The sequence below is a fragment of the Aedes aegypti genome, chromosome 3 (assembly GCF_002204515.2).
Source record: "Aedes aegypti strain LVP_AGWG chromosome 3, AaegL5.0 Primary Assembly, whole genome shotgun sequence".
In the NCBI taxonomy this organism is placed as follows: Eukaryota; Metazoa; Arthropoda; class Insecta; order Diptera; family Culicidae; genus Aedes; species Aedes aegypti.
This window is the reverse complement of record NC_035109.1, coordinates 138,791,949-138,805,371: the sequence shown is the minus strand read 5'-3', so window position 1 is coordinate 138,805,371 and position 13,423 is coordinate 138,791,949. Positions and strand designations below refer to the sequence as shown.

The window sequence follows — 13,423 nt, the reverse complement described above, 5'->3', positions numbered from 1 at the left end:
GGAAGCATTACTGTAACATTTTGTGGTGTTAAACCCTAAATGAACTATAAAATTGAAGATTCCACTGCGAACTTACTTCAAAAATTATTCAAGAAATGTTCGGAAGAACACAAAATTTTTAGGGAGATGTATGAGAAATCCCTTGTTGAATTTTTAAAAAAGAGTCTGGAAGGATTCCTATTAGAGTTTGTGGAATAATCATTGGTAAAATTTATTAAAAAAAAAATCTGTGATAATCTGTGAAGTAATTCCTGAACGAGTGATTTTGAAGTGACACAAAGTAATACTGAAAAAAGGGCTTTTCAAGAAATTTCTGATTGGTTTCTCAAACGAAATTGAACACGATTTTTTTTAGGAAATATGGAATAAGTCCCTAGTTATTACTCTGATATGATAGTTCTTGAAGAAATCGGTAAAGCTGAAAGAAGCTACCTAAGAAGTCATATAATAATTTGTGGGATAATTAGCGAAGTAATCTCATTGTTGGAAAGGTAAACGATTTTCTGTAGCAAATTGCGAAAAAATGTCTTTAGTCATAGCTTAAGAAAGCATTTATAGATTTTCAAACTGCATTCCTGAGAGAATCACTAAAGGAATCTTTACAATATTCTCTGAAGGGCTCTCTGGAAAAGTCTCTAAATGTATTCCTGAACAAAGCTCTATAATTCCTGAAGCTCTTCCATGATTAATCTGAAAACATATGGAATAGTCGAGTCGTAATCTTTGGAGTACGAGCATTCATTCAAAAGGCTTGGAGACCAGCTTGCTTTACAATTTAGCTCATAATAGAAATGTTTCCAAATCAATTCCTGGCTTCCTCAGGCTCAAGTTATAGAGGGCCCTGGATGTAAGATGACACGATGTTCTGCTACAGGAGCCCCTACAAATTACCAATTCAGCTTAACTCCAAAACTGATTTTCCCTTCCTGTCTAAAATTTAGTTTGTTAAAAACTGAATTTCTACTGCGATGAGAAACATTTACCATGATTTCGGGGCTCGGTGACGCTACTGCGTCAAAGAAACTGCAAATGATTGGCAAAGAATAACAAACCTTTTTTAACTTTCCAGTCGTCAAGCGGGTGACCACTGACAAAAGCACCGCGCTGATGCTGCGTATGAGGACCGAGGTTTGTTAAATTGTGTTGTACAAAATTCAACAGCGCTAAATCAAGTAAGACATTAGCGCGATTCAAATTTTCAAAATGTTTGAAAATCCAATATCCCATATGCTCCTTACTACAAAAATAATGTTCTGTGAAATAATCAGTTTTCTAGGTGGTGATTTAAAGGTGGCCCAAAGACAATGTAGGTTTATATGGAAATTATTATGGGTAAATTTTGAGATATGTTCCTCCAAACACGCTAGTACTGTTCTCCCTAATAAAGATAACTAACTAACTAACGCTAGTACTGTAATGTAAGTAGAAACTAATCATCCTATATTGAAAACTCATTCTTCAAACCATTATGAAGGATGTTGCTGAAGAAACAAATCCCTTTTAAGTTAATTTTGTTTGGGATTTTTGTACATGTTTGCAGAGGTATAATCCCATATTGAGCTGAATAATAACAAACAAACTCATGAATATCTCTTCTGCTATCCGTCAGATTGAATTTTTCTCTTAAGCAAATTTCTTTATTATGGTTTCAAGAATGAGTTTTTACTATGGGATAACAAGTTTGTACTTGCATTACAGTACTAGCGTGTTTGGAAGATATTTAAAAATTTCTCCATAGAAATTTCCATATAAACCTAGATTGTCTTTGGGCCACTTTTAAATCACCACCTAGAAAGCTGAAAATTTCACCGAACACTATTTTTATGGTAAGGATGGTAAGGAACATATTGAAGATTGGATTCTCAAACATTTTTAAATTTTGAACCGCCCTAGTAAGGCATGTTTCACAAGGAGTTGGATCATTAGGCCGAAGAATGTTAAGTTTGTTAAGCCAAAACATGTTAGGCTGAATGGATCATTAAGCCGAATGAGTTCAAAAACCTGCTTTCATAATAGATAATTTAATGCCGCATTTTTACAATATTCATGAGATAAGAGGGTTTCAGATTAGCCTTTGCTGAAACAAGCAAATAATTCAAAATTTATAATATGAGAAGTATCAAAAATCAATGTAATGAGAGAGAATAAATTCTCTCACGTGATCGAAAGAAGCCATAACTCCAACAACAACTATGAACATTAGCCTGGGAAACGGTTATATGAAAAATTTAGATTCTCGCTCCAGTCCACTTTTTGGATTGCATTTTGGTCCTATAACAATTGTGCAAAATTTCAGCTCGATTGGTCAAACTATATTTTAGCGCCAGCCGTTCAAAGTTTGTATGGAATTTACTATGGGAAAATTTACTTTTGCAAAGAAAAATCGCCAGAGGTCGCCCATTGACCTCTATAAAAATCAAGATAGGTATTTTTACGATGAATAACATTGTCCAAGGCCGCAAAGCAATCCGACACTTGTGAAAAAAGTTATTAAGCACAGACTTTTGTAAATTTTGCCCGATTTTGTTATTATTGTTATTCCTTTACGTGCTAATCAACGTCGCCTTGCCAATAGGTTTTCATTAAATAATTTTTTTCACAAGTGTCGGATTGTTTAGCAGTCTTCGGCAATATTCTTCATCGTAAAAATACCTATCAAGGTCTGTGTTCAGAATTTTTATAGAAGTCAATGGGCGCCCTCTGGTGATTTTTCTTTGCAAAAGTAAGTTTTCCCATAGTAAATCCCATACAAACTTTGAACGGCTGGCGCTAAAATATAGTTTCACCGATCGAGCTGAAATTTTGCACAGTTGTTATGGAACCGAAATGCAATCCAAAAAGTGGACTGGAGCGAGAATCTAAATTTTGTCCCACACTTATGAACATATTGCTCTAAAGAATAGCAAATGAACAAAAGATAGATTAAATTGTAATGATACTATGACAGCAAATATCAAAAGAATAAACTTATTGAAAGAAGTAATTGAGGACCTCATGTATTCATTGGCTTAGGAACAGGAGAGGGAACTTTTTGTTAAAATTTAAGGCCTAATTCATAAAAAATATGTTCAAGAAATTTCAATCTGATTAATTTAACCTGTGGTGAAAAAGACCAACGAAATCGAAATTTTTTCAAAAAGTTTTCCAAAAAAAAAAATAACAAACTCATTTGCCAAGTTCATAAAAAGACGTTCAGAAATATTTTCATAATAGGGTAAGTGTACCAGTTATGGACATAGTGGTTCCCTATTTCGGCATACGTAATTACTTAAATGTCTTCAAAATTTGAAAATTTTTGTTTGTTGTAGTAGTAAGATTCAAGATATATCTTGATGTTAGAACATTCAAAAAGATTCAAAATGTGAAATTTATCATAATTTCACATATGGCCAAATAAGGAACCACTATGGCCATAACTGGTACACTTTCCCTAGATCGTAAATTGCGTCAGAAATGTATCTATGCTATTTTGGAATTCTGCTTCAAATACCCAGATTATACAAGAATTATCTACGAAAATTATTTTCAGAATGTAAAACACTTTTCGGTCAGATCAATCTTCAGATGAATTTAATTGAAAAACTCCAGTAATACTTTTGCTTCCCAAATAAGAATAGCAAAATTTGTGGAAAAACATTGAGCAACTGAGAAGGGCAAAGGGATTTATTAAAATACACACAGAAGAAGACAGAAAATGTACATTGAAGTCTAGGAAGGAATTCCGCTAGATTTCAAGGATAATTCTTGACGAAAATTCTGATGGAACTTCTTGGTAAATTTGGGAAACCATTCACCTCTAGCGAAAAGATTATATATAATCACTTATTCTTTACTGTGTCGTTGTGTATCTGTTGTTTCTCCCTGCTTTGTTGTTTTCCTTTCTTTCGCATGACGTTTGAAAATCTCTTCATATTCCAAAAATCAACACTTTGAATAGTCTAAAGATAAAAGGTAAATTCTAGAAGTTTTGATAAATTGTATACTCGAAAGTCCATCAGGCCCTGGTGAAGTTCTATCTGGAATTCCTCAACCAATTTTTAAAGTAATTCATATTTTTCTTCAAGATTTAAATTCAGTAAAATATTACATTACGAGTTTTAACATGAGATATTTTTGTAATGCCCTTATAAATACCGCCTATATTTTCTTGTTAAACTTTTATAGTTCTACAACAATAATCAGAAATATTCCCTCCAAAAAGTTTGTTTGCAATTTCTGCAAGTAGGAAAAAAATGGATTCCACTCCAATCTGTTCGCCATATCATTTAACTTCAGACTCATGCAAAATATTTTCTAAGCTGTTCAATACAAATACTTTCATTTGAATTAATTTCAGTAATTCGACTTTAAATTCTTGTAAATTCAATCAAGCAATTTTTTTTCAAATTTTAGTTGAAATTATCCGAAAATTTCTTTAAAATATCTTTCAAAACTTTTTCTGTATGTGTTACTCTAGAAATCTGATATAAATTATATAAGGATATGGAGTGATTCGTAATTTGTAAAGACTTCTCTAAAAATATATTAAGGTACTTCTGGAGTAGTTCTTGAACTAGTAATGGATAGAGAATAGATTACTAAATGTTATTTATTAAAGAATACCTGTATAAATATTAGGAAATATTCACAGGGTGATTACTATATCCTGTCAGTAAAATAAGTAATCATAGAAAAAAATGGTTAAATGAATTTTAATTACCAGTGCATATCCAGTTTAGGACATCTACAACATCTTTAACATACATAGATAACAAATTAATTTTTTTACCTCAATTTCCAGCCACAAGTATTGTTTCAGAAGCATTACAGTTAACACGCACGTTATTCAAAAGCATATATTTTAACCAAAAAATACATACTTTTTTCGCTAAAATTTTCCATAATCAGTCTCATTCTATTCCCTAGTAAGTCTAAAAGATTGTGGTAACATGCTGTTTCAATCAGGCAATTTTTTCAGCGAAGTTTAGTCAAAAATACATATCTGTGGAAAACGTGGGTGCCAGGTGCAATGCCTTTAAAACAACACATATGACTAAAAACTAAGGTAAATGAAAAAAGATTTAATCTTTACTTTGTCAAAACAAAATTTATAGATGTGCAAAACAGGATGTACACCGGAAATTAAAATTCATACATACATCTTTTATCTACGAACATTTACTTTACTGACAGGAATTAGTAATCACCCTGTACATGGTAATATCTAGAACCTTAAAGAATACCTGATAGAATCTCTGGAGAATTAAGAAGTTCTAGTATGAATTGCATTTTTTTTAATAAATTTGTTGAAAAAGAAATAAGAAATTTAAAATCCGCTAGAGAATTACTAGCTGTTTGAAGAAAAAAAATCTTTGAAAAACAATAGTATTTTTTTCGGTAGAATCCTGGACCACATCCCGAAGAAAATAACAATATAATTCTCTGAAGAAATCCCTTAACAAATAGTTCGAGTAACTTCCACGAAGGTGTTTTTGAATGAACTTTTAAACATATTCCGCTAGAAACTTTATAGGAAAGTCTAATTTCTTAATATAGTTCTTAATATAATTTCAAGTAGTTATTTTATGAAATGTTAAAATATTATTTCCGAAAGAGTTTTAAAGGATTGCGGGAAGCATCATCAAATTGTTTTTAGAGAAAACTAAATAATCATATAGAGAATTATCTGCGATGAAAATGAAGATAGATTTGCGGGTACTTCTCTGAGAAATCTCTAAGATTTTTTCCAATTTAATCCTGCATAATTGCTGATAATATCCTTGTAGAAGAACCCTTAGAGTAACTCCTGAAAAAAAAATCATGTTGTTTTTGCAGGAAATCTGAGAATTTTTCAAGGAATCCTTGAAGATTTTCTGAAATATGTGTTGAAGAAATTTGAAGATAAACTTTACAAGAATCTCAAAGCTGAAGTTGGAAAAACTGTTGGTAAACTCTTCGATGAATTTGTGGAAAGAATCCTTGCTTGATAATCTTGAAGATAATTGTGGTGACAATCCCAGAATTTATTGGATAAATCCTCAGTAATAGAAAATTTTCCTGGAGAAATGTTTAAAAGAATTTCTAAAGCATTCTCGGTGGAGATCCTTTGATAGTTTTTAAGGTAAGCACAGAAAGCCTAAAGAAAATTTAAGAAAAATATATTGAACAAAAACTACTAATTCCGGAAATAGTTTTCCGTAGGAATCCCTTGAGGAACTCAGTGAAAACTGGTAAAGCAGTACGGAAATACATGAAGAAATCCCCGTGAGAATTCTCAGAGGAATTTCTTGAAAATACATTGTTGAATACCTGGAAAGTTCGTTGAAAAATCACAAAGGATATTCATTGTGAGTTCTTTGGAAGAACATTTGAAGGATTTTTTACTGGAGTAGATAAAGAAGGATAAATAATCTGTGAAAATTGTGATTATTGCGATCGACATTACTTCTTTAAATAAGAAAATAAGAATTGGCCCCCTCCAAAAAAAAACACAAATTAAAAAAAAGAACTTGACCAAATCCCAAGTTTTTTTTAATGCTGTAATCTGTAAATTTGTAGATAATTATTTTGATATGCCTTAGATTTTTTTTCACAACTATGGAGCTATGGAGAAAAATATGATCTGACATTTTAGACCAAATTGCTTAATGAACTCCGAAGGTTTAGAAGAAATTGCTTCTGAAGTTGTCGAGGAATAACGTTGTGAAATTCTTCAAAAAAATCAAATAAATGTTTCGCCTTATTTTTATTTGAGATTTACGCCAAATGCATTGAATATTTTCCCAGCCAATCAAAAATAAGAGAAAATCAAAAATTGGGAAATACCTGAAGAGATTTTTTCAAAAACTCTCTTCAAAACATCCGACCAAACTTTTCTCTGAGAATACTTCTTAAAATTTTGTTAGGGATTCCTCGTGACATTACGCCAGTCATTGTGTATTTTCAAAATTTCATCACAAATAATAGCCGTTATTTGCTGAACATAATTTCAGGAATTCTTCCTGTTGTTCTCTCACGGATCTTCCTAATAGTTCCTTCATGATTTTCGTTCCGTTTACCTTCAAGATATGACTCCAAGAATACTTCAAACAAAGTCTCTAGGTAGTCCTCCAGGAATTTATCTCTTGATTCTACCATATATTTCCCATGGTACAATCGCTAGAATTTTGAAAGAATTTAACCAAAAATTCCTATCTTCCGAGGAATTGCTCAAAGATTTTGGCTCTGAATTCCTTCAAGAATTTTTCTAAGGAAACCTCCAAAAACTGTTCCTGAGATTTCCCCAGTTTTTTTTTTTTTTTTCAATAATTCATCCATGAGTTTGTCCACAATTTCCTCTAAAAGTTTAGTCCAGAGCCTCATAACATACGATCAAACATAGCCTAGGATAATGTTCTGCAGTATTTTATGAATAATCTGAAGCGAAATCTCTAGATAAATTTATTCAAGAACATGGAAGAGGAATTACTAAAACAATTGCTAAATCATTTGCCTTTATCAGCATTTGAAGAATAAGAGTAAATATTCGAGAAATCTTTGGAAGGATCTGCTTGAAAGTTCTTCCTAGACTCAATGCTGGAAAAATTTCAAGAAAATACTCCATATAGAAGATTCCAAGGATGATATCAAGTTAATTTGGAACTCGCATAAGGTATTCACCTTCAGAAAATTTGTTCAAAGCGAATCAACTGGCAAGATCCCTAGATGAGTCAAGATCATTCATTCATCTCAAGATCTAATGGATGAATCAAGGGAAGATTTTCTAAGCTTTTTATTGAGATTTTTTGAAGCAATTCCTGAAGAATCCGTGACGCGTAGGAAATTATGGAAGCTTCAGGATTTTCTACAAGTTTTTTTTGCAGATATGTTTCTTTAATTAATCGAGCAACTGAAGTTGTTTTCATGATTTTACGCAGCATTTTTTCATGATATATTTCAGGAATTTCCGATTACTCTCGATTACTCTTTTAAATGACGTAAGTAACTTTCATACGGTTTTGAGAAAATTAAATTAGAAAAATCAAAACATGTTTTTAAAAACTGTATTAAAATAAATCATCTTTTCAACATTTTTTCGCCGTGTACATCGCTTAAAATTTGCATACAATCAGCAGACGTTAAAAAATTAGGCAGTTTATATTATTTCACACGAATTTTATGACAAAATGATAAATCGTTTTATTCAATTACCTACGACTTTTTGTAGCAGTAGAACAATCGACCCAATCAGTATTTTGTTTTGATTCATGGTTAATGGCCAATTTTGTCACCCCCGCTTAGTACCCGAATATATAATAATATGGGTAAAGCTTAAGCGAAGGTGAACAAATCGGCCAAGTCACTTTGTCTCTTCATACAACGGAGCGGCGTTTATAACTTTTGTTACATAGAGCATTAACACATTTCTAGAAATGCACGTTCACACTTTGACATCCCTTCGACATATGCGTTCTAATTATAGGCTTTTTCAAGAGACGATTCAAATCAGCTGATCTCGAAGCACTTTGACAGCTTTTCTATGGAAATGACAGCCCCGTGTATGCACCGATCTACCACCAATGTAAACAAAGTCATATACAGACCTGTCAATAATGCCTATCGAACGACATTTGCTTATTTATATTGTTGAATTCGTTTTTGAACCAAGGTTGGAACTGGCACAATCCGTTCTGAATCATAGTTTCAACCACGACCCGATTCAGATTACACCGAACTACAATTTGCTAGACTTTTATTTGTTTACGTGTTGATTACCGACCCAGTACAGTCGAATCGTTCGTTACACTATCTTCAGGTAGGCTCCCGTTAGGTGGGCTACAGCCCAATTAAAACGAAGACAAACGTCACTTTTTGACATATATCTCGATTTATCAATGTTGGTAGCCCTGAATTTCTATTGTATTTGAGATTTTGACAGCTGAAAACTCAGCCCGTTTAGTGAAAGTCTTTCACTTAGTGGACTACCAGTTTAGTGCAACGAACGAAAGTTGACTGTACCTAGAAACGAAAACAATATATGTATGATGCAATGGACGGAGGTAGATAATAGACCTTTTTCACAAGACGTTTCAAATCAGCTGATTTGGAAACTGATTGACAGTAACTTTTCAAAAGGACCTACCTATTGAAAGGGCTCTCATTGTTTATTTTCTGTTCAATCCATAACCGAGCCACATTACGCTTTTCTGTCGCATTTTTTGTATGAAACGCTAGCCAAAGACATTGTCTTTCGATCTATGGTAGAAAACCTCACAAAAGCGAGAAAGGAGAAAGTCTCCTTTTGTTACATAGGTCCTTTTGAAAAGTTACACGAGGTTCTTCTATACTCCACTGCACTGTGACGTCACGCATCAATTTTGACAGGTACTGGTCCTGTTGTTTACAGTTTGGACTTAGTACATTTTTCGAATCATTCTTAATTTCGTGAAAGTTTGCTGCGAGGAGAGGTCAAATCCACTGCAGATACCCACGGATCGTATTATTCTATCTTCCTACCGTGGAAAATCGTCACCATCAGCATGCTGGTGATAGAAATGCAAAGATGAAAAAATGATGGAAAAAACGACTAAGTCCGAAACGTAAACAACAGGACCAACAGCTGTCAAATAAGTGAGGTTAGGCTCGTCATATGCAGCGCTCTATTGAAATGACAGTCCCGTGTATGCATAGTTCTTCGGCATACGTAAACAAAAGCATACAAGAAGCTGTCACATGAAAAGGCCTATTGCAATCAAAAATGCTACAAAACCGATAACACAATAAGGTTCTTAAACACAGTTCAAAATATTTTCGAGTTGGGAAGTTGATAACAATCTCTCAATCAATGATTGTATTAAGTAAAGAAAAAGAAACATCTACACATTTTGGAATACCACTTACTTCATAAATAAGCCACAACAATATCTGTCCAAATTATGTATTATACTGGCAAAAATACAACAAAAGCTAACGGAACATTATTGTTACTAGATATTTTTGAAGAATTTGATGAGAATCCTTAGTTTCGAATACCATACTACTTCTTTTTCTTCTTCTTGACATTACGTCCTCACTGGGACTGAGCCTGCTTCTTAGCTTAGCGTTCTTATGAGCACTTCCACAGTTATTAACTGAGTGCTTTCTTTGCCAAAGTTGCAATTTTCTCATTCGTATACATCGTAAGGCAGGTACGATGATACCAGGGAAGTAAAGGAAATTTTCATTGCGAAAAGATCCTGGACCAACCGGGAATCGAACCCAGACACCTTCAGCATGACTTTGCTTTGTAGCCGCGGACTCTAACCAATCGGCTAAGGAAGGTCCAAACGAATACCATACGCTGCATTACCATTCGAGTTCAGATTTGAAGACTGAGTTTAAAATTCGTACTGCCGTCGGCAAATTTTTCTCGATGGTTTTGTCGGTGTGATACAATATTGACTCAGATGTAGATTCCAACCGACGTTTTATTCACGCGTGAAACAAAATGTAAAATATAAGTGATAATTACTTAATGGGAAACGATAATTGATAGGTTTAAAAATTAAGTTAATTCGGTTGCCACTTGTTCAGCAGTTTTGATCACAATGGAGACATTGCTTATAGACTAAACGTGTTTCATTTTGAAAAAGCCAAACTCCAACCCAATCCATAACTTCCCTAAGTCTAAAGAGAAAATATCACATTTTACCCATTATTCAGCAAACTTTTGCCGTTTCTCAACAGCTACAAAACTTTACAGCCACCCTTCGAATTCCCTAATCCCTCGCTGCCACCTTCCGCTCCTTCAATGATGGTTCACTTCATCCTATTCCCGGGACCTAAGTCTCGACGGTTCAGTTCAACAGCAGCGTGAATGTTCTCCAACTCAGCATTGGAAATGCTCGTCGGTACCGTTTCCAAACATTATACCTTTCGCATCAAGAGACGATCTAGACCGGTAGGAACGGAGAGGCGACGGGACAAACTCGAAAACAAACTGAAGAAAACAGCCAAAACGAAAAGTCCCAAAACCATCGACTCTTCCAGTAGTGGCTGCCTACCTACTGTAGTGAGTGAGCTAACCAAGCAGGCGAATACAGGCTCCTGGTGTAGGTGAGAGAGCGTGGCAGGCAGTTCATGGTGTTGGTGAGAGAACGAGGCGGTTTTTGTTGTTATTCTGTCAAACGGCCTGATGGGCAGTAAAGGTGGCGGTGGAGATGGAGAAGTTGGCAGTGACGGCATTGGAATTAGACGGTTTCAACGCGCGGTTGCCAGCAGGGAGTGTAAACAGAGTGCAATTTGGAATATTGCATGCGAAGCGTACCGTAGTTTGGCATCGCTGACAACCCACTGACTCGGGCTCGGTCCGTCGTGCGGTGTTTGGTGTGCTAATTTCTGTGCCTCTTTTCGGACTTGAAGTATTGTAATTTATGGCAAAAAACCGGTTTGCGTTGCTCATGCAGTGTGCATCGGTACCGTGCAGTGGGCAGCTGTAGTTGAGGCATCTTATTTATAAACCCGATCGTGATGGGAAGGCGCGATGAGTTTGGAAAGTGGGTTCAGGGTACGAGGCAAGAATGCAGAGTAATACACAGTGAATGCTCTCAAGAGTCTTTTAGATGTTGAGCGATGGTGCAGTTTGGTTAGTGAAAGAGATGACACATGCATAGCTACTGCTCTAACCAGAATGTCATACGCCGCTAGCCATTATTCATGGTGCTCTTATAGCGGCCGGTTTGACTAGTCTTGTTCAAAATACGACACCATCGTTAAAACAGCCGAAAGACGAATGAAGCAGTAAAGAAATGATTGAATCACTTGGATGATAAGAGCAGCATGCACATATACACTCACATTTCGGAGCGAGAACGAACCGACCAGTGTTGCCAAATTCACTAATCGATGTCCAGAGGTGATTCCCAATTAACTAAATTCTAATTCATCTAATGCTACGATTGGCAACACTGTCCAGTTGACACATGGCCCTAGCCCAGAACGAAACGAAACTGGTGATAATGGAGAAATAAACAAATTTGAATTAAAGGAAAGTAACAGAAAAACTAAACAAACCTTTTCGTGTAAAACCTAGCACCTCTCTGTCTTTCCATTTTCAAAGATGGTAAACAATAAACTCATATGGCAAATTAGGTAACACATAAAGACACACAAAAACACAACCGGATTAATTCAGAAGAAAACAAATCAATCCGTACCCGGAATCCGTAAAATACGGTATAGCTCGGTATGGCACAAAGTAATCGATTATCCTTCGAACTGTGCAAGTCTCACAAGAACTCTTCCTTCTTAGATTCAACTATGTCGTAGTCGATGCGGGCGATCAATCCTTTCTAGGAACACTGCCGATGGTTTGGGGTAAACCGATTTCCCATTGCTTTTTCACAGTTCCACTAGAATTGCACTCTTCGCATTCTTGCTCCAAGGATGTTGGATCAATATTCCATCAAATCGGTGAATCCCTTCACAACACTCTTCCCATCGACTAGGCACTTGTATCCACTATCCCAATAATCCTATGCTGGGGCGTGATGGAGTCGCTTAGCAGATTAGAATACCCATTTTAATCACAAAATTTTCACAACAGCACTTTGCGTAGCCGAGCCGAGCGCGGATTTCGTGCGAACCGACAGGAATTGTTGAAACGAACTAAAATTTCAAGTTCTCGTTGTCTCATTTGGGCTACCTTGGACCTTTGATGCCTTGCGCGCTCCTTCCACCCTAGTCCGTATCATAATCGCATACAAGCTCACTCTACTTCACCAATACCATCTGGCAACCCCAGTCTCAAGTTGTCATAGACATGCTTTATATAAGCAGCATATAATGTAAAACTACCACCTTAACAGCAAGCATGCGCCTTCAAAATCACCACCACTGACAAACGTTACCCCTTAACAAAACTGGACACAATTTTTACCTACCTCGGAAACCCCGAACAACCGCCATTGGCATCCAGCCAGAAACATCTCTTTCCCTCAAACGGAATCTCCCTCCTATTTACCTCAGCAACCCATTTAAGCCCCTCGAACCAGACAGGGACAAACTTACGAATGCTCCGTTTTCACATCTGGCGCAGTCTCACAAACACAGACATCCCTCAGAAAAAAAGCTAAAACCAAACGGTCATAAAAACCATCTACAAATTTCAATAGCATTCCTTTCCCTCTTTCCTTTCCGATCGACCCATCGACTGCTTCCTCTTCTGCTTCTTCCCACTCGTGGTGGCAACCAACCGACCGCCTCCACCTCCAACGCTACCGCCTTCTTGGATCCGCAGCCCACTTCGCCGACAGCCCAACAGACCGAAACCGAAGAAGCATGTTTCATGTTGCCAACCTTTGTCGCGTTTTCCCCTATCGCTCCCTCCCCCTTACCACACGGTGAAAAATCGACTTCTGTGGATCGTCGTTCGTTTCCGAGCGAAAAAAGGGCATAATAAAACGAATGACCGAAAGAGGACAGACTC

The 13,423-nt window shown here is 35.8% G+C and overlaps 1 protein-coding gene across 1 annotated transcript in view; it reads right to left on the bottom strand.

Annotated features, from left to right (window-relative positions):
- LOC110677691 (polyhomeotic-proximal chromatin protein) overlaps window positions 1–12,666 on the bottom strand; it is a 74,979-nt gene extending 62,313 nt beyond the window's left edge. Inside the window, exon 1 of the mRNA XM_021848758.1 lies at window positions 12,010–12,666. Within this exon, the coding sequence (XP_021704450.1) occupies window positions 12,010–12,047 (38 nt within the window). The 5' untranslated portion in view covers window positions 12,048–12,666. The remainder of the gene's footprint in view (window positions 1–12,009) is intronic.
- Window positions 12,667–13,423: the final 757 nt, after the last annotated feature.